Below are 17,018 nucleotides of genomic sequence, written 5' to 3' on the forward strand. Positions count from 1 at the left end.
TTCAGGAGTGTTTTTGGACAAAACGTGATATTCTTGTTGGAGACATCCAAAACGGGTATTCTGAAATTGCGTCAAACATGCACACTGGAGGCGGCCGCCAGTTTAAATCCTCACATCAACTTTATTTTGGGATTTTCGGATTTGCTGGAAATTAGGGCCGATGTAAACCCCGCTCTGCAAGAGCTACTTCAACATTTCCCTAATGTAAAACTTGCTACTGTGGATAGCTCAATGGTAATAATTTTCCTATAATTATCTTTTTTTCAGTGTTAAATAACTTGATTAAATTAAAATGTTTTATAATACCACACGCATAATTAGCTTATTTTAGTCATAAATTAAGTTGGTAAACACCAAAAAAATATCAATTAATAGTCTGATTGATAATTGCAACTCTACAGGCAGTAAGAGGCACGCCTGTTCAAGACCCTAAAGAGAATAAATTGAAGAAAGACAATTATTACATTAAGGAGCACACAAGCAACTTCTTGAGGTTGAGTTTGTTGTGGAAGTTGGGCGGAATGTACATGGACCTTGACTATATGACGCTCAAAAACTTAAGTGCAATCATCGAACTGAAGAATTTTTTGACCGCTGACGCAGATTACAACATCAATAATAGTATGCTTGGTTTTGAAAGACACAATCCTTTTTTGTTCAAAATTTTAGAGACTGTGCGTTCAGATTACGACCCTAAAGATCATCCCACAGTAGTCAGGTCCTTTAACAAAGCCGTAATGAATGTTTTTAAGATAAGCATTGTCGAGGCGATCAGACTCGTAAACATAAATAACCAGCTGCACGTTTTGAATTATTTGATAACTAGTCCAATTAAATACAGCGAATGCCATGTGGTGTATCGTACCAGTAATGCAAGCGTCTGGTTGGAATACATTAGAGAGCATGGAAGTTACACCATTCACTTATGGAATAGCTGCAATAGGAAACAGGAGAAACTGGACCCAAAATCTAATGATTCGCCTTATGTAATTTTGGCCAGGGGATACTGCCCAAGAGCAATAGCTAGAGCCGTTGATTGGTTCTAAATACAAATTAGGTCAATTATTTCACCCCAAATCTACCGCTGACAATTTACATATTATACAAATTAAGAAAAAAAATACAAATTTCAGAGCAGTATAAAATTTCCTGAAAAAATCTTTTTCAAAGGCCGGGGGAAATTTAATTAAATTGTATCTGCACATTTAGTTTTAATTTTATTAAACAATACTTTTTTGAGCACAAAATTAACTTCTTTTAATTTTTGTTTGGTTTTTATTTAAAAAATATTTGATTTTTAATTAGTTGAAAAATTTCACTTTAATCATAATGATAGGACTTTCCTCTATATCTTCCCTACCTGTAGCAAAACTGGCTTTCAATTCTGAAGTTGTCTATTTTAAATTTAATTTAAATTTTGGCGAATTTTGGTAACTGACGAAGCAGACGAAGTAAATGGCCCAGAAGGCATTTCATTGATGTAATTTGTTATTTTAATCAATCAAAGTAATTAAGGCGCTACAATAAGTGAATAATCGGAGTGGCAACTAGTGATTAAAAAGGGATTCAAAGAAATAAAAATAAACACTTAAAGCAAAAAAAAAAAAAAAAAAAAAAATGAGTTTGATTTTACTTACTTTTTAATGGTTTATGTTCTAATTAAAATTATGATATACTCACATTAGTCACATTCAAAATTGTTTAGGGATGTATCACAAAGTTATAATCGTAATATATTTTTGTGCAATTTAATATTGTTTATGGATATGGATTGAAATGAAAGATACATTTTGTATATAATATGCAATGAATTGATTTATTGAAAACTTAACCACCCTTATGCTTTATATGTTTTATATATATCTAAACTTTAATTAGGATAAAAATTTTTACATTAATGTTACAACATAAATATTTTATTATAGACGCGCTTGCACTATAGCCTGGTTAGAATTTGATAATAATATGTTTCACCTCCACCTTTAAAAATTCAAACGAATTTTCTTATGCGTTCATCGTTTATTGTCTTTTTAAATCATTTTAGCCATTTTATTTTTAAATTTTTTAAGAAGAAAATGTAGAGTTGTGTAGAGTCGTAAGTCAAAGAGGTTGGAACTTTTTAAAAGTGCATTATTTATTATTTTGGTTTTGCCAGGACTGCCAGGGATAATTTTAATGAAGATGAGCTCGTAAAAAAAATCCCAAACACATTCGTCGGTGCCAGTAATAAGTAAGAAAATAGGTATTAGTACTTAATATGTTTGTACACGAAATATATAGATCTGCATAACTACATCTACAACGTTTAATTCGCGCCTAAATTCAAACTATAGGCTTCCTTGGCGGTCTACTGTCGGCTTCGCCTTTTTTCGTGAAGCTTCGGCTAGTTCGGCTTTTGAGAGACATCGATATTTTTGCGGCGTTACAGCGTTCCCTCCTCACCGATTAACCATAATTTGTCAAATATCACGCATTTTTTGGACAACCGACCGCCTGCATTCCTTTGCTAATATCTTTTAATCAAGGTGAGCGAAAAAAACTTTCGGCATGACCACTTTTAGCAGCATTTCGGCCGAATCGGCGAGAGCTTTGATCTCGGAGGCCTCCAAATGGCGTCGGAGGAGAGCGGCAACGCATCCGTCTGGCGCTCTCCGTGGGCAAAATAGAATTTCGCGCTTATGTTAAAGTGTTCCTTTTACTTTTCAGATGTCACGATATCGCGAATGGGACCTCGCTTGCAAGGTGTACGTCGGCAACCTGGGCAGCAACGCCTCCAAACATGAAATTGAATCGGCCTTTTCTAAGTACGGCCCATTGAGGAATGTTTGGGTCGCCAGGAACCCTGCAGGGTTCGCCTTTGTTGAGTTTGAAGATAACAGAGACGCCGAAGACGCGGTCCGAGGACTGGATGGAACGTAAGTTATTTATAAATTAACACTAAATAACATTTGTTTGTCAAAAAAAAATTTATATAATAATTAATACATAATGAATTTTTTTTAATTATGAAATTACAGAATGAATTTTTTTTAAATAGAGTAAAATAGTATGAGCAATTATTATTCTTATTATCATGGATACATATTTTTTGAAAAATTATGTTGCCTATTGTCCCCCAAGGCCAAAGCTGATTATTTGTCTGATGTGATACAAGGCCGTGACTGTCAGGCTATCTTTTTAAAATATTTAACATTTGTTAGTCAAAATACCTAGACTATTATGTCTACACACTGATCATGTATCATCATATTATTGTACAGTTTTACGCTAATGCCAAGCTACCCTTCATCAGCAAAAATCAATTATAATATTTCCAGTTACCATTTTTATTATTGCTATCATTTTATAATTTAAAGAACTCTTTTTTTTAACATGCTTCAAACTATGCCAAGCTTTAACACTTTTAACTTCAAATCCTAAAATAATTTTGTTTAACCTGTAGTGTGTCACAATAATCGAGTTTTATTAGAACATTTAAAAATTTATAGCTCTATTGTAATTTCTATTTAAAAAATTTCTAGTCGTGTTTGCGGAACCCGTGTGCGTGTAGAGATGTCCACTGGACGCAGTAGGAGAGGAGGTGGTGGAGGCGGCGGCGGTGGAGGCGGAGGCGGTGGCCGCAGAGGAGGTCCACGAAACAGCAGGTACTCCAGGTGAGCCTCGAGCCTTGACGGCTCTAAATTTAAAGCTCGTTTGCAGATTTCGAAGCAATGAATTAATTTATCGTATGAATGATTATGTCCGAAAAAATGATTTGAAGTGATAAACTTAAATTGATATTATATTGAATTGAGATTAACAAATCAGTAGAGCAAGAAGTTTGATTGACAGACGTGGACAGAAAGGAAGTTTCTTTATTGATATTGTGCGCATACTTTTGCAGGGATCAACTTCTACTACTACTAGTCAAACTAGCACAACTGCTACTGCTTCTTTGTACACATTCACCTCTCACCACCACCACCACCAACCCCTTACCGCCTGTCAGCCTTCAATCTTCAAAAATCACCACCGCAACCGGACTGCAATTCCTCCCGACATGATAAATCTCAAAGAAAGAAAGCCTCTAACTCTCTCAGTCCGAGAACGGTGCTATCGATTATGAGCTAAAGAAAGTCCCCTTTGTCAGGGTGTGGTTGGCAGTTGACTCACTCTCACCCGCCCGCCCAACTGTCCGCCCGTCGGTCGTTCGTCCAAAGGGGCTGCTCAACCAACCACCCCCACCACCCTGCGCGCGTCCTTTTTCTGCGCAACTTTAAAGGACCTCAAAATGACTCTCCTCAAAATGCAACTACTTTTCAACTTGCTCGCTCGACCTCACACGTTAAAGAACGGTATTCACGCCTAAAGAATCTCATCATTTCTCTCTTTGCCCTCAGCAGACAAAATAAGTATAGGCTAAGAGTTGTTGACATAAATTTATAAGCAGTTGAGAGTGCCCAGTAATTGATTATACACTTAGTTTGCTCAACATCCCATACTAAATTAAATAATTGAGGTTCGTTCATTCAGAGGACACTTTTCGTTATCTTCAAATTTCTCAGATTTACTCATTTTTAGTGTGCAAAAATTGTTTCGTTAAATTTCCTATAATTTACGGCCCAATAAATACCAATTTGAAACTTAATCAAAGCAGTCCAAATAAAATAAATACAGGCAGAGACTTCTTGTGATGCACCAATAAACTTAATTTGCAACTAAAATTTTTTGAAAAGTTTCCTCGCCAGATTTAATCAATAAATAAATCATGAACCAGCTGACAATTGGCCCCCATTTACATTTTTCTAGTTCAGTCCTCTTGTGGTTGCGTGCTAGAAGCGCCTTCTCAACTTAGTACTAATCGCCCTGAATGTTGTTACAGGTCTCGTTCACCCAGGGAGAGGCGCCAAGGGAGAGACTCGCGAAGCCGATCGCGCTCCCGTTCCAGAAGCCGTAGGTCCCGCTCAGATTCACCACCACGTGAACGCCGCTACAACAAGGACGACTACTAAGACCCTGGCACTTTCAAACCACCTGCTTCGTTTAATCTGTCAAAATTGCGTGTTGTTTTGAATGTTGCGTAGCTGACCAGACAGAAGAAAACTTATGAAAATTCACAACCTGTGAAAAACCATTGACTTCATCGTGGAGGATCATTTTCGATAAAAGGACTTGTCATTATGCTTCTGGACGTAAATATTTACGCTGATAAAGAAATAAATTTTAAGTGTACTGGAACCAAATCTTGCGTTTATTTTCTTCTCTGCTTGACGAGTTTAATTTAATAGTTTAATTTTTTCTATTATAATTGGGGACACTTGAACCTTTTTTTGGATCGTCAATAAGAAAAGGATTGCTATAGAAAATTTTGATTAAAAGATAATTCTGTCCTCGATATACTAAATTTTATATTTTTAACATTTTTATGGCAATAGCGCCAGAATCGCTGGTGCAGGTTTCTTGTACCTGAGAAAGGAAGGTGGGAGGAGAAAGTAAATCAAAGGAGAGGGGGATCAAGAATTCGAGGTCAACAGCTTGTCAGTGGGAATCAGTTTAAAAAAGAATCGAGGTCTCAATGCAATGGAAATCAAAATCGGCCCATCTGGAAGCATCAATTTCCTGATTTTGACCCTATTTGTGTTCCTCTCCTCAGTCCATTTCACGCAAGGTATAGTTACATACAGTTATATAGCTATAAGATAAAAAGCGCCCTTCTTAGCATCAAGTGGAAGGTGTCCCGTTCACTTTTCTAAACAAAATCAACATAAATTTTCAGGGATCATAAAACGATGTTACTCGTGTAGATCAAGAGGCGAATTGGGCAACTGCAAAGACCCCTTCCCAGTCAATGGCACCGCCAAACCTACTGTGAAAGGGGAAGAGCCCCAGCTTCTGAGGGGTGTCGAGACAATTCCTTGCGCCTCTGGCTGGTGCAGCAAAATGATGGAAGGCGGTAGCACTTTCAAAGACGACGGTAGGAAATTAACTGTCTTGAAAAGTAACTTTCTTAAATGATGAAAAAATTTAGATTATGGAATAGCAACACACAGAATGTGTCTGCAAAGACAGCCCTCCGATGGTGAAGAGAGATGTGCCTACATAACAAGAAACAACAGGAAAGTTTTTGCCTGCTTCTGCCAAGGCGATTTGTGCAATTCAGCGCCACTCAACTGGGCGCCAAACATGATAATGACTTTTGCAATAGTGATTTCTGCAAGACTGCTATGTTGATTCCAAATTATTTTAATATATTTTCTTGGATATTTATAAAGTAACAAAAATACTCATGCCTCATGCACAGTTGATCTGTTAAATTATATATTTTGCATTAAACGTTTGCAAATGCATTGCATTTCTTTGAAATATATGCGTGACAGCCAAAATGATTTTATTAAAATATAGAAGCATTGTATAATAAGTGATAATTATTTTTTATTCGTTTGTAATTTTACTAGCAATAGTTGCTAGAACCTGTTGGCTACACATAGCATTTATCAGTCTTCTGCTCAGTTCAAAATCAGTGTCATTTTGCAAGATTGTAGATGACCTTTTACTAATATTTTTTCTCTTTAGTCTCAAAATTTTTCTAAACTGATCTGCAGGGAATATTTTCAACCTTGAAATACCTTCAGGAAGTTCATTAAGATCAAGGCAGGCTCTCTTTGCAGCAGGAGGCTTTTCGTCGAGACTCAATTTTTTACTCGCTTCCGTCGCCCACTGGATATAATTGAGGATATTTTCATCCTCAAGATTGCTCTAAGGATTAATTATGCATGTTTAATAGATGTAACAAAATCACAAGCAATTAATTTTTAACCTCATTGGGATTCAAAATTTTTGACGCATTTGAGCTTAGTCGGCAGACGGAAGACACAAAAAGTTTTACGAGCGCCTCTTCAAGCTGCTTGTGTGCATCACTAGCCTAAGAAATTATATCATGAGCACTTTTTTGTAATTTATATATTTATAGAAAATTTACCAGTGGTACCCAAGTGTTGAGACTTATCGCAGCTTCGGAAATAGTCTCAACATAGTGCCACCATCCGTTGGGCACAAGCAAAACGTCGCCTGGATCTAGGGTCACAACATACGCATCGAGAGATTCCACTGAAAAATTCTCAAGTAATATTGAATGAAATAACCAAGAAAAAAGTAAAACCTTCTGATGGAGAAAAGAAGTTAATTTGACTGTATATGCTTGACTCCTCGTAGGGCACTCTTGTTGCTTTCAAGATTTCTCCACTCTCAGGTGGAAACAAGAACCACTGTTTTCTTTGTGTAAAATAAGTGAACAATGAAAATTAAATATAACAAATAAAATTATTATACGTACTGTCCATAGATTTGGGCAATCAAGTTGAAGCCATAAGTGTCAACATGGCAAGGAGTGTGTGCACCTTTGCTTCCGATCCACAAAGTCGAGTCGCTCTTTTTTCTTTCAGGAAACCCAACAATGCCCCAATCAATATCCTTAAATACCAATCATATTTTTTGTTAATATCTCTATCTCTTTTTAATGAATATTAATTAATACTTTCAGAAAATCTTCATTGTCTTGAAACCATTCGTTGAGGTGTTTGTAATCAAAATAGAGCCATTCTGCACTCACGTCATTTGACAGACAGTGATCTATAAATTGCCTCATTGTCAAATCTTTCTTAACGCACAAAGACTCCCATTGCGGTTCCTAAAAATTAAAATATCTGGTCATAAAGACACATCTGTTTATGTGCTCTATGTATTATCAAACCTACCTCTGTGTGAAAATTTTGTCCGCAGCGGAAAGGCAGCAGTTTAGAAAAGCCGATGTTTTGACCCCAGTCCTCTAATGTCCATGTCTTGGTAATGTTCCATTTGTCTGCCCTGTTTTTCAGCAGAAGTGGTACCTTCGATGAATCAAGAATGTTTCGCACAGAATAAGCAGCAGTACAGGATGCAGACTCCGGCATCGACATTATTTTTGCCTCCTTGCCAATCGTTTACTTTGAATTAAAATTAACTTTTGATCTAAAAAAAATAGTTGTAAAACCTTAAAAGCTAAATATAATTGAGTTATTTTATTTTACCAGAAGCGGCGCGGGAGAAATTATTAAAGGAAAATGACTGTTTGTGTTGCTCTGCTGGATGCTGCTTGTCTCTTTTGTTAGTGTTTGTTGACAATTTTGAATTTATGTGAGCGAATCAGCGAGTACAGCGCCATAATCAGCAAATTTGCCGCGAAATCGGCATGGACGTAAGAATTGATAGAAAATTAAGACGAGTAATTTTTTTATATTTTAGCTAGGCATTGAATAAAAGATAATATAACTGATCAATTGATCATTAACATAACGAAAAAAATTTAAAAATAAAAATAGTTTTTTTTTAATTTTTAAAAAATGAAAAAATGAAGAAACACATATTAAGCGCTTAATGTGCAGAAAATAAATAAATTATATATTTTAATAATTATCATTGAAACTCAACAGGATTAAAAAAAAAACTTATTATGAAAGGGCCGGTGTTTTATATTGAAATAAATTTTTGATTCAGAATAAGTTTGCAGCATATTGGATATTTATTTTCAGAATTGTGTGTTCTTTTCAATATGATGTTATGAAGTTTTCAACATTACTGTGAACTTTAAAAAAGTATGGACAATCAGTTAAATGCTATTAAGTTTAAAATGTTGATTTATATGGATGCTACATTTTTCCATTTTTGTATAATGTAATGCAATCAATAATATTTGCTGTATACTTTCATAAAAATATTAGTTCAATTGGCCATTTATTTTCTACAAATTTCACTATCAAAAATAAATTATTAATTTTCATTTAAATAAACTCGTGAGGGCATATTTGATGCTCCCAAAAATGCATAAATACATTGTGTGTAGCCGAAGCCGAGGGTGTAATAATGCAGAGCGTGTGTGCAGTGCATGTACTATAATATGTAGGAGTGTTTTCATGTCATCTACAGTTGAAAAAATATATTATAACCTCCTCAAATAAAATAACAAAACAGATAAATTAAAAACAATCTCTCAAATTTATTGTTAATTCGGGATAAATCACTTGATACAACAATTAAAAACATTAAATAATACGGCCTTAAAATTGATTTCTTAAAAATTTCAAAATTCAATTTTAAAATTGTTCTGAAAATTCAGTAAAACATTGATTTCTTAATTAAAACATTTTCATCACAAATCGAATCAATTGATTAGGAAGACGAGCTCTCGTCAGATTCTGAGTCAACGTATTTTGACAGGGCAATGTCGCCATTGTGCCTGAGCAATGCGTTGGTCTGGCGCTGCCTCCCTTTAGCTTTCTTGTATTTGATAGCAGTTCTTAGCACTGACACAGTCGCCGTTCCAAGCACCACAAGTCCACAAATGAAGATGAGTGACATTGTGGAGATGCCAAAGAATGTTCTGTCTGCTACCAGCCTCAAAACGACCGTCTCGTGGCCTTCCGTCAAAAGTTTGAAGTCGTGTACCAAGGTCAGGTAATTGGGGGCAGACGCAAAGAAAGCGTACTCGCCACGGGGCAGTGGGCGCCAGAAGAGGCCACGTGACGGCTGTACTGTCAAATTTAAGCTGTGAGAACGGATTTCAAGCTTAGCGGTTTGAAGGATCAGGTCTTTAACATCGTCCATGATGATCACCGTAACTCCGAAATCAGCCTGGAAGGCTACTAAAGATTGCAAAAGCGAAGAGTTGAACTGCCCGTTGACACCAAACTCAAAGGTCATTGTTTCAATTCTCGAGTTGATTGCGTTCTGTAAAATGAGTTGGTTGAAAATTGCACTTTACCAAATAAATATTTTCCACTTTGGTGGTGCAAAGGACATACATACCGCAAACGATTCCGGTTCTACTGTAGGCACTGTCGTAGTGTTGGAGTTTATAAGCATCACAGCATTTTTAAAAATCTAAAATTGAAATTATAATAAACATTGCACTCAGCAAATTGGAAAACATACATCAGGGTTTGAGCTTCTGCCTCCATATGATACTTTTGGAATATTGATGCCAGGACTAATTTTATCGTTCAGGTATATCACAAACAATGGGCGGTGGATTTCCACCCACTGGAGAATGTCCTCATCGCTAGCAATTGTAGTATCTATTTTTATGCACATTCAATTATACACAAAGTTAATAAAAATACTGAAAAATACTAATAATCAACCTTTTTGCCAGGGAAGAAAGTGGATGCTGGTGGCTTGCAAAAGGCTTCCCTCTTGTTTAATGTTGATAAACTTCTGTGCAATATTTTCTACGATGCCCTTCGCAGCTTCTTGGGACATGCAGGGTTCGGATGTGCACCTGAATATCAATGCAGTACAAGGCGTCATAAGATTGTCAAGGGAGGTGAAGCTCAGTCTTAAGTCCTTAAATTGCTCATTCCTACAATTTAAGAAGTATACTGTATACTTTGAATGCAGATTTAAAAAACTACCTTATTAATGTGGCAATTGAAGGGTAATTTGTGACCAAGGAATTAAGCCAATTTTGCGTTTTTAAGTCAGCCTTTCTTGGTCGGCCCATAGAAAAATTTATGTTTGCTAGTCGGCCAGGGGAAACAGTCACAGCAATTGACTTTTCAGGGTAAGAAGGCACAGTGACAGTTAACTTGTAGACTCCTGTTGGAAGTATTGTGCGGAAGATAGCTTCATTTGCCGAGAAAGACACTTTTGCGCTGGAGCCGACAACAACAACCTTGGCTTCACGAAGAGGAGTTCCCTCGTCATCCATTACTCGTCCCGTAATACCTTTTCAAATATTTTTCCATCACATTTTGTTTCTATTGAGCTTTTTGCAATGAAAACTGATATGAAAGAGTACCTTGTAATGATGCCGAGACTAAATTCAAAAGACCTTTCAAATTGTGTCTCCATAAGAACGGAACTTGATTAGGAGGTGGGTAAAGACAACAACCAAGGTGAACTGACACCTAGAAAGACAATAATTCCATTGGAAAATTTTCAGGATACCATGAATTATTTAACATACCATAGGTACTGAATATGAGGAAAAAATTATGTCCGGAGTCAACTCATTGTTATACCTTTCCTTTTTGCAGAATTCGTTTGTCTTTGAAAACACCTTGTGGAACATTTTAAAGTTTTTCTCAAGGTTCTTGAAGAACTTTCTTTGGTTGCTGGAGCAGTTTTGTGGAGCTCTGTGAAACATAATCACATTAATATAATCAATGAATCCTGAAAATCTGGGTATAGCCTCACTCAAAATAGTATCCTCCACTGCCAATTGATATTACAAAATCAACATCATTGTCTGCGATAAGTGTCCGAATTATTTTTCCAGTTTGCTGACTTTGTGTCGAAAAGCCTCTTGTTTCTGGCTGGCAAGCACCTAGAATTATTTATTAATTATCCATGATAATTGATATTCATTTTTCTTCTAATTAGAACAGCTTACTTTGCACAATTTCAAACTGTGGATCGGCTCCAGGTACTATAATGAAGTTAGCTCTGCTCAGCAAATCCTTTATCTTAGCATCATCTTTGCTGGCGCCAACGAGCAGATGCCTTGCGAATCTGATCAGAATTTCTCGACCAAGTGGCTCGTTTGGTTGCAGCCCTCCTATCAGCAGGATTTGCAATTTTTCAGACGGCAGCTGGGCCTAAAAATATAATTTATAGTAATGCACATGACTTGGCAGTGAAGTTTGGTACCTCATGTCCTATTTTGATCAAATCAACTCCCGCTCCTACTTTATCGTACTCGGCATTTCCTTCAAAAAGTCTCTCTAAATTGACTAGGATTCCTTCAATCCCGACATTTTTCAAGTATGAAAACATGGGACTCATATTTTCTACTACGTTGAAATCAGTTTCATTAGACCATTTTACTAAATTATCCATTTCAAGAGTAAAGTTCAAGTTCACTTTTCCTTCTAGTTTCACAACCACTGGCTCAGATTGGTATCTATAAATAATTCAGAGTTACTAATTTTCTTTTTTGGAGAAAACTGAAATTACCCAGGGGCATAGGCAGTAATTAAATAGGATCCAGGCACCAGGAGTCGCCAATATTCTCCATTAGATGTAACTCTGGTTACATGATCAATTCCGTCCACTTCGATGTAGCTTCCGAGTACTGCCTGGCCATTCTTGTCAAATACAAATCCATTCAAACCAATGTGAACCTTAACAATAGGTAAAAAAAAATTAAAAAGTAAAAAAAAAAAACTTTTAAATACTATTCTTAACAAACCTCTTGGATAAAAGCGAGTAGGGATTCTTTATTCTCAGACCAGTATTTCGGTAGGTCCCTTTCAAGAGGGTATTTGTTGCAACTTAATTCAAAGGTCAGCTCAAAACAATCTTGAAAAACATAGTTCCAATCCTGCATGCCACCGTAAACCGAGTACCATGATGCCCCATTCACGGTTCCGTTGTGAAATATTTCTTTTTCCCGCAATTTGCAGTCAGGACCTCTGGTCATTGCGGGATTTTTCTGTCAATGTGACATAAGCATTCATTTTCTATTGATTATTACAACTTACCCCTGCATACAGATGAGCCAAGTGTTGGAAAACTGCATCATCAGGAGCATAATTTGGTTGACCACTTACTTGCCCTGGCGCTTGGCCGTCAAAAGGGTAGTTTGCGACGACGGAGCCACCATGCAAATTAGCCGATAAAACAAATGGATATGATTTGGTCCACTCAATCACTGCCGCAGTTTCAGGCTCGGCTTTGGAAAGTTTCTACAAACACATAAATACAATGCATTAATATGTAAAAAAAAAATTAAATTTGAAAGTAAATACATTAACATCTTGATATTGGTCTGGGAAATTCCTGTTTAGATCAACATTGTTTGCATTGTTTCGACCTTCCATGCTATCCTGAGAGTCTTAAATCAATTTGCATGTGTTAATTTTAATGCATAAGAACAAAATAGATTTTTATACATTGAGAAGAGGATTCATATCCATCTGGATTCATGGATGGCATAAGATGAAGGCGTGTGGAGTTTACTATCATGCTTGCAGTGTCATTAACTCCATAATTCGAGCAGAGCCAGTGAGCTAGAGTTATGAGAATTTCTCGGCCGACAACTTCATTTCCGTGCATGTTTGCAACCATTTTGACTTCAGGTTCACCTTGAGAAAAATATAATTGTTAAAAACAGAATTCAAAGGAAAATACAAATCAATATACCTAATTCATGTGCACCAGGATTGTCAGATATTTCCAAAACGTACAAATCATTTCCTTTTACACTTTTACCAATCGAATAAAGTCTCGTAATGGTTGGATAGTTTTTTGTCAGCATTAAAAATTCTTCGAATAAAGCTTTTTGATTGTGATGGATGAGGACTGGTGTATCTAGTTTTGTTGGGGCTGGTTTCACTGCCAAACCAACTTCTGGTTTCATTTTTTCTGTAATAAAAAATTAAAAGAATATTCGATTAATTTACAAAGAAAAGCTTTAAGATTATACACACCTTTTTTGAGACTTTTTTCAGGAAAATTGGTTGTGCTTTCAAGTGAGAAATCAAGTACTGATGGCCTTTCACGAGTAACCAAAACCCTCTTTGTCTCGGGATTGTGTCTAAAATATCAGAAGAGAGAAAGTCAAGTTAAAAAACATCTTGATCGAGCATCAAAAAATAGTCTCATGCATTAGTTACAACAATTTAATTAAGCCTACCCTGGAGCACTAGCTATGATAATGTATTCTCCAGGCAAAAGAAGCCTCCAGTACTCTCCTCTTTTGGTGGTTGAAATTAAATGGGCATTCCCCTGAACAGTAATATGAGCGCCGTCAATCCCTTTGCTGTCACTTGATGAGCGGATAATGCCTTTCAAAAATTACAAAAACAAATTAGTCCAAAAAAAATTTCTGATAATTTAAAAAAGCACCTTTGACACCCCAGTTAGTGGCCTCCATAAAAGCCAACATAGCCTCTTTGTTTTTAATCCACTCACTGGCTAGTTCCTTGCTCAATGGGTATTTGCAACAAGATAATTCAAAAGTAACCTCATAGCAATTTGAGTGCAAATAATTAAAATCCTGCATTCCACCTAGATAAATAAAATATGGGATTCAATGTGAGGAAATGAAAATGATAATTTTTACCGTTCACATTGTACCAATGGGCACCGTTGGTAATACCTCCAGGAAAGTGATCCCCTTCTTCGCATTTGATGTCATTCTTCATCAGTCCATGATTATTGGCATAGAGTTTAGCCAGGCTTACAAAGAGCTTGTTGTCTGGAGTGGGCGATTCAATGCCTTCTTCATCAGGTCCTCTACAATAAAAAATTAATTATTTTTACTTTATTTAGTTTTGTGACTTTTTAATAAAATATACCCAGTGTCATCGAAGGGGTAGCTGGCTACGACAGCTCCACCGTGCAAATTTCCTGACAGAACAAACGGCTGCGAGGAAATCCAAGACATCATAAGCAGTGTTTCCTTCTGCCTCCCTCCAGTCAGGTACTCTAAAAAGTCACCCCGGACTTGATCAAACTGATCAGGGAAGTTCCGGTTCAAGTCAACACCGTTTCTGTTGTTCCGGCCCCGAAAATCATTCAAAGAATTGCACATTCCCTCCTGGGAAAATAAATTATTTTATGCCTGTTATTATTTTCATTCAAAATAATTAAATTTGTAACCTTTGAAGCAGCAAAGCCATCAGGATTCATTGAAGGCATCAGGTGGATTTCTGTTGTATTGAGTAAGGCAGTGACCCTGTCGTCTTTTCCATACATCTTGATAAGATACTCGCCCAGAAGGATGACCATAGCTCGTCCGACGGTCTCATCACCATGCATATTTGCAACCCATTTGAACATGGGGCGGCCGATTGCTCTCTCGGCCTGGGCATTTTCTGTCAGACGCAGAACCCACAGTTCCCGCTTTTCCACAGACTGTCCGATGGTGTAGAAGGAAGTAAGATTGGGATTTTCTGCGGACACATTTTTAAGCCATCGTGTCAAATCTTCGTAGGAGCGGTGCTGAAAGTGGAGGTCATCAGAAGGGTGGACATGGCCAATGAGGGAGATCGCCGAGAGGAAAAAGCAAACAAGGTGTTTCAGACGAAACATTTTCTGCGTTTCATCGAAGTCGACTTTAGAATTTCTGTTTTCCCAACATCTGCAACTCTACAAAGTCAAAGATGGTGCCCTGGACCTGAAAAATCGAGCCTTCGAGTTATTGTTTACGTTGAACAATAACAATTTGCCCACTGACGTCCAGGTGGGCGGGGGCGTGGCACTGACAACATGACGTGATTAGGGATTGTAGAACCATGGGATACGAAGAAAGGCGGAGCCCCCCGATACCCGCAATGTTAAACTGGTACAATGTAATCAAATGGGAGCTGGTACCTAAGCCCCGCCCTTATTCGTATCCCAGAGCTCTACTATCCCTAGACGTGATTAGAATTAGAACTGCGAGCGCGAATAAAAGCACGCTCAACTCAACACCCCATGATCTCTTTTGAAGTATTTTTTTCGGTATTTTTGTAATTTTTTATGGATTTTAACTCTGGATCTTTAAAACTATTTGCATTCCTCAGTACTGTTGCATGTCTCGTTTCATACTATCATACTCCTGCACAAGCTCCTGCAGATACAGCTGGGCTGGGCTGGACATATCATTTATCTGAAGCTGAAGTACATTACATAATAATATTACATAAATATTGAGATTGCGCCGATAGTGCGCGCGCTCCTTTTCTTTCCGCAATCAGCTGTCGTCGCTTATTTTGTTTACAACTACATTTTGCTGGTGTGATCTATGATGAGTGATTTCGTCAAACGTGTGTCACTCATTTTCAGTGCATGCGTGACTAGTTTTTAATTTTAATTTGTTATTTCACAATAAGGAACTAGTTTACGATTGATTAGACGATCCCGGAAAATGGACCTTGGGGATAGCCTGGGAAGCCGAAAAGAGGTAGGTGGCTAAAAGTGAAGTTTATGCGAGTTGTACTACACAATTTTATAGTTGTTGTCTTATGTATTCCATGTAGCAGCAGCTATATAATATTATTTTTTTATGCCTTTCATTACACATTAAAGTTATATTGCATTTAGTAAAGTGCGTTAAAGTGAGGGGGAAAATAATTAATTTGAGCAAAATAATTTGATAAATAAATATTTTATTAAAAAATAATTGTGGCGAATGAACTACATTATTGTAAACGATATTACTCGTGGTACTCAAATTAGCTATAAAAATTTAAAACACAAAGTTATAATTTTTTTTAATCTCTTTATTTATAGAATTAATACCCATCCCAAAAGTATCAAACGCGCGCCAGTGGAATAATATGAAATATTTTAAATAAAATGACATTTTTTTTAACAATTTTTATTTCATTATTATTTGATTATTATTAAAAGAAATCTACTTGCACAAAAAAATTAAATAAATAATAGACAATTGCAACGTTGTGTGATGCGTGTCTGCGTGTGCAAAAATTTAAGATGAAAATCATCTTATTTGAATTATTATATTAAAATTATGCATATTATGTGCGTAACCAGTCAAATAAATATTCGGTTTAAATTTATTTTTACCGGTAATTTACACAATTTAAAATATTAATTTGATTAATTTCGATTATACGTGCCAAATAGTTGAATCACAAAAAAATAGATAGTTGCGCAGAGTGCAGTCTCGCCAGTCTCCGCTCTGCACTCTTGAGCGCCTTGATTTTAAAGCTCCGAGCGCGAGTGCAACCGTCAGTGATCAGTGAGTGCGTGCGCTCATTTGCATTTGCACTCAAAAAAGCAGCGCGGTCGTATAACTTGCAAATTCAGTGAAAAATAAAGAAATTCCGCCCAAAAACTAGTAGGTTATTACAAAAAGTCAATAATTTATTAAGACAAAATTTTGCGCCTAAAGAAATTAATATTGACTGACAATTTTTTTAAATTGATTTTTGCAATTTTTAAATGCCCGGAAAATTCTAGGCATTCTAGGGAAAAAAATTTGTTATCTGAGTGCAGTGCAAAAATTTTCAAAACCACCATTGAAGGCAAGTGCGAGCGCAAAATTCTTGAGCGCA

The 17,018-nt window shown here is 36.6% G+C and overlaps 4 protein-coding genes across 7 annotated transcripts; 2 read left to right on the plus strand and 2 right to left on the minus strand.

Moving 5' to 3' along the window:
- Window positions 1–2,382: 2,382 nt before the first annotated feature.
- Window positions 2,383–5,192, plus strand: LOC132203083 (RNA-binding protein 1). Of its 3 annotated transcripts, XR_009442428.1 has the most exons (5): window positions 2,383–2,525; window positions 2,707–2,915; window positions 3,522–3,653; window positions 3,884–4,334; window positions 4,862–5,003. XR_009442428.1 is itself a non-coding variant. In XM_059630544.1 (4 exons), the coding sequence occupies exons 2-4, from the start codon at window positions 2,707–2,709 to the stop codon at window positions 4,989–4,991; spliced, it is 471 nt and encodes a 156-aa protein (XP_059486527.1). In that variant the 5' UTR covers window positions 2,383–2,525; the 3' UTR covers window positions 4,992–5,192. The 3 variants fall into 3 exon arrangements, 2 of the variants coding, with proteins under 2 accessions (XP_059486527.1, XP_059486528.1); XM_059630544.1 differs by lacking the exon at window positions 3,884–4,334 and having other exon boundaries at window positions 4,862–5,192; XM_059630545.1 differs by lacking the exon at window positions 3,884–4,334 and having other exon boundaries at window positions 3,522–3,644; window positions 4,862–5,192.
- A 300-nt stretch (window positions 5,193–5,492) lies between these two features.
- LOC132203138 (uncharacterized) lies at window positions 5,493–6,391 on the plus strand. The gene is made up of 3 exons (XM_059630670.1): window positions 5,493–5,647; window positions 5,756–5,953; window positions 6,008–6,391. Exons 1-3 carry the CDS (start codon window positions 5,560–5,562, stop codon window positions 6,208–6,210), a joined length of 489 nt encoding a protein of 162 aa, XP_059486653.1. The 5' UTR covers window positions 5,493–5,559; the 3' UTR covers window positions 6,211–6,391.
- On the minus strand, window positions 6,374–8,145 carry LOC132203137 (HSPB1-associated protein 1). Of its 2 annotated transcripts, none has more exons than XM_059630668.1 (8): window positions 8,046–8,145; window positions 7,734–7,986; window positions 7,514–7,666; window positions 7,313–7,449; window positions 7,139–7,251; window positions 6,959–7,086; window positions 6,797–6,901; window positions 6,374–6,735 (listed from the first exon to the last, which is right to left on the minus strand). In XM_059630668.1, exons 2-8 carry the CDS (start codon window positions 7,932–7,934, stop codon window positions 6,412–6,414), a joined length of 1,161 nt encoding a protein of 386 aa, XP_059486651.1. In that variant the 5' UTR covers window positions 7,935–7,986; window positions 8,046–8,145; the 3' UTR covers window positions 6,374–6,411. The 2 variants fall into 2 exon arrangements, with proteins under 2 accessions (XP_059486651.1, XP_059486652.1); XM_059630669.1 differs by having other exon boundaries at window positions 7,734–7,961; window positions 8,046–8,144.
- A 470-nt stretch (window positions 8,146–8,615) lies between these two features.
- LOC132203412 (carboxypeptidase D-like) lies at window positions 8,616–15,222 on the minus strand. The gene is made up of 22 exons (XM_059631190.1): window positions 14,617–15,222; window positions 14,313–14,554; window positions 14,078–14,250; window positions 13,861–14,022; window positions 13,649–13,799; window positions 13,443–13,549; window positions 13,156–13,377; window positions 12,906–13,097; window positions 12,762–12,847; window positions 12,495–12,698; window positions 12,203–12,445; window positions 11,968–12,134; window positions 11,662–11,914; window positions 11,405–11,609; window positions 11,209–11,338; window positions 10,979–11,147; window positions 10,811–10,919; window positions 10,425–10,737; window positions 10,155–10,372; window positions 9,946–10,088; window positions 9,820–9,894; window positions 8,616–9,741 (listed from the first exon to the last, which is right to left on the minus strand). Exons 1-22 carry the CDS (start codon window positions 15,046–15,048, stop codon window positions 9,184–9,186), a joined length of 4,554 nt encoding a protein of 1,517 aa, XP_059487173.1. The 5' UTR covers window positions 15,049–15,222; the 3' UTR covers window positions 8,616–9,183.
- Between the last annotated feature and the right edge of the window lie 1,796 nt (window positions 15,223–17,018).

This window comes from Neocloeon triangulifer, unplaced genomic scaffold, assembly GCF_031216515.1.
Source record: "Neocloeon triangulifer isolate White Clay Creek 2 clone unplaced genomic scaffold, ASM3121651v1 ptg000017l, whole genome shotgun sequence".
NCBI lineage: Eukaryota > Metazoa > Arthropoda > Insecta > Ephemeroptera > Baetidae > Neocloeon > Neocloeon triangulifer.

Excerpts from the sequence above, each read along its gene's own strand:
- LOC132203138 (XM_059630670.1), top strand. The coding sequence starts at position 5,560 with ATGGAAATCAAAATCGGCCCATCTGGAAGCATCAATTTCCTGATTTTG. Across the intron at positions 5,648-5,755 it reads CTCAGTCCATTTCACGCAAG|GGATCATAAAACGATGTTAC; the intron begins GTATAGTTACAT and ends ATAAATTTTCAG. Across the intron at positions 5,954-6,007 it reads TAGCACTTTCAAAGACGACG|ATTATGGAATAGCAACACAC; the intron begins GTAGGAAATTAA and ends GAAAAAATTTAG.
- LOC132203412 (XM_059631190.1), bottom strand. The coding sequence starts at position 15,048 with ATGTTTCGTCTGAAACACCTTGTTTGCTTTTTCCTCTCGGCGATCTCC. Across the intron at positions 14,251-14,312 it reads TACCCCTTCGATGACACTGG|AGGACCTGATGAAGAAGGCA; the intron begins GTATATTTTATT and ends TTTTTATTGTAG. Across the intron at positions 10,373-10,424 it reads TCAATTGCCACATTAATAAG|GAATGAGCAATTTAAGGACT; the intron begins GTAGTTTTTTAA and ends CTTAAATTGTAG.
- LOC132203083 (XM_059630544.1), top strand. The coding sequence starts at position 2,707 with ATGTCACGATATCGCGAATGGGACCTCGCTTGCAAGGTGTACGTCGGC. Across the intron at positions 2,916-3,521 it reads GTCCGAGGACTGGATGGAAC|TCGTGTTTGCGGAACCCGTG; the intron begins GTAAGTTATTTA and ends AAAAATTTCTAG. Across the intron at positions 3,654-4,861 it reads CGAAACAGCAGGTACTCCAG|GTCTCGTTCACCCAGGGAGA; the intron begins GTGAGCCTCGAG and ends ATGTTGTTACAG.
- LOC132203137 (XM_059630668.1), bottom strand. The coding sequence starts at position 7,934 with ATGTCGATGCCGGAGTCTGCATCCTGTACTGCTGCTTATTCTGTGCGA. Across the intron at positions 7,450-7,513 it reads ACAATGAAGATTTTCTGAAA|GATATTGATTGGGGCATTGT; the intron begins GTATTAATTAAT and ends TTGGTATTTAAG. Across the intron at positions 6,902-6,958 it reads TCAACACTTGGGTACCACTG|GCTAGTGATGCACACAAGCA; the intron begins GTAAATTTTCTA and ends ATAATTTCTTAG.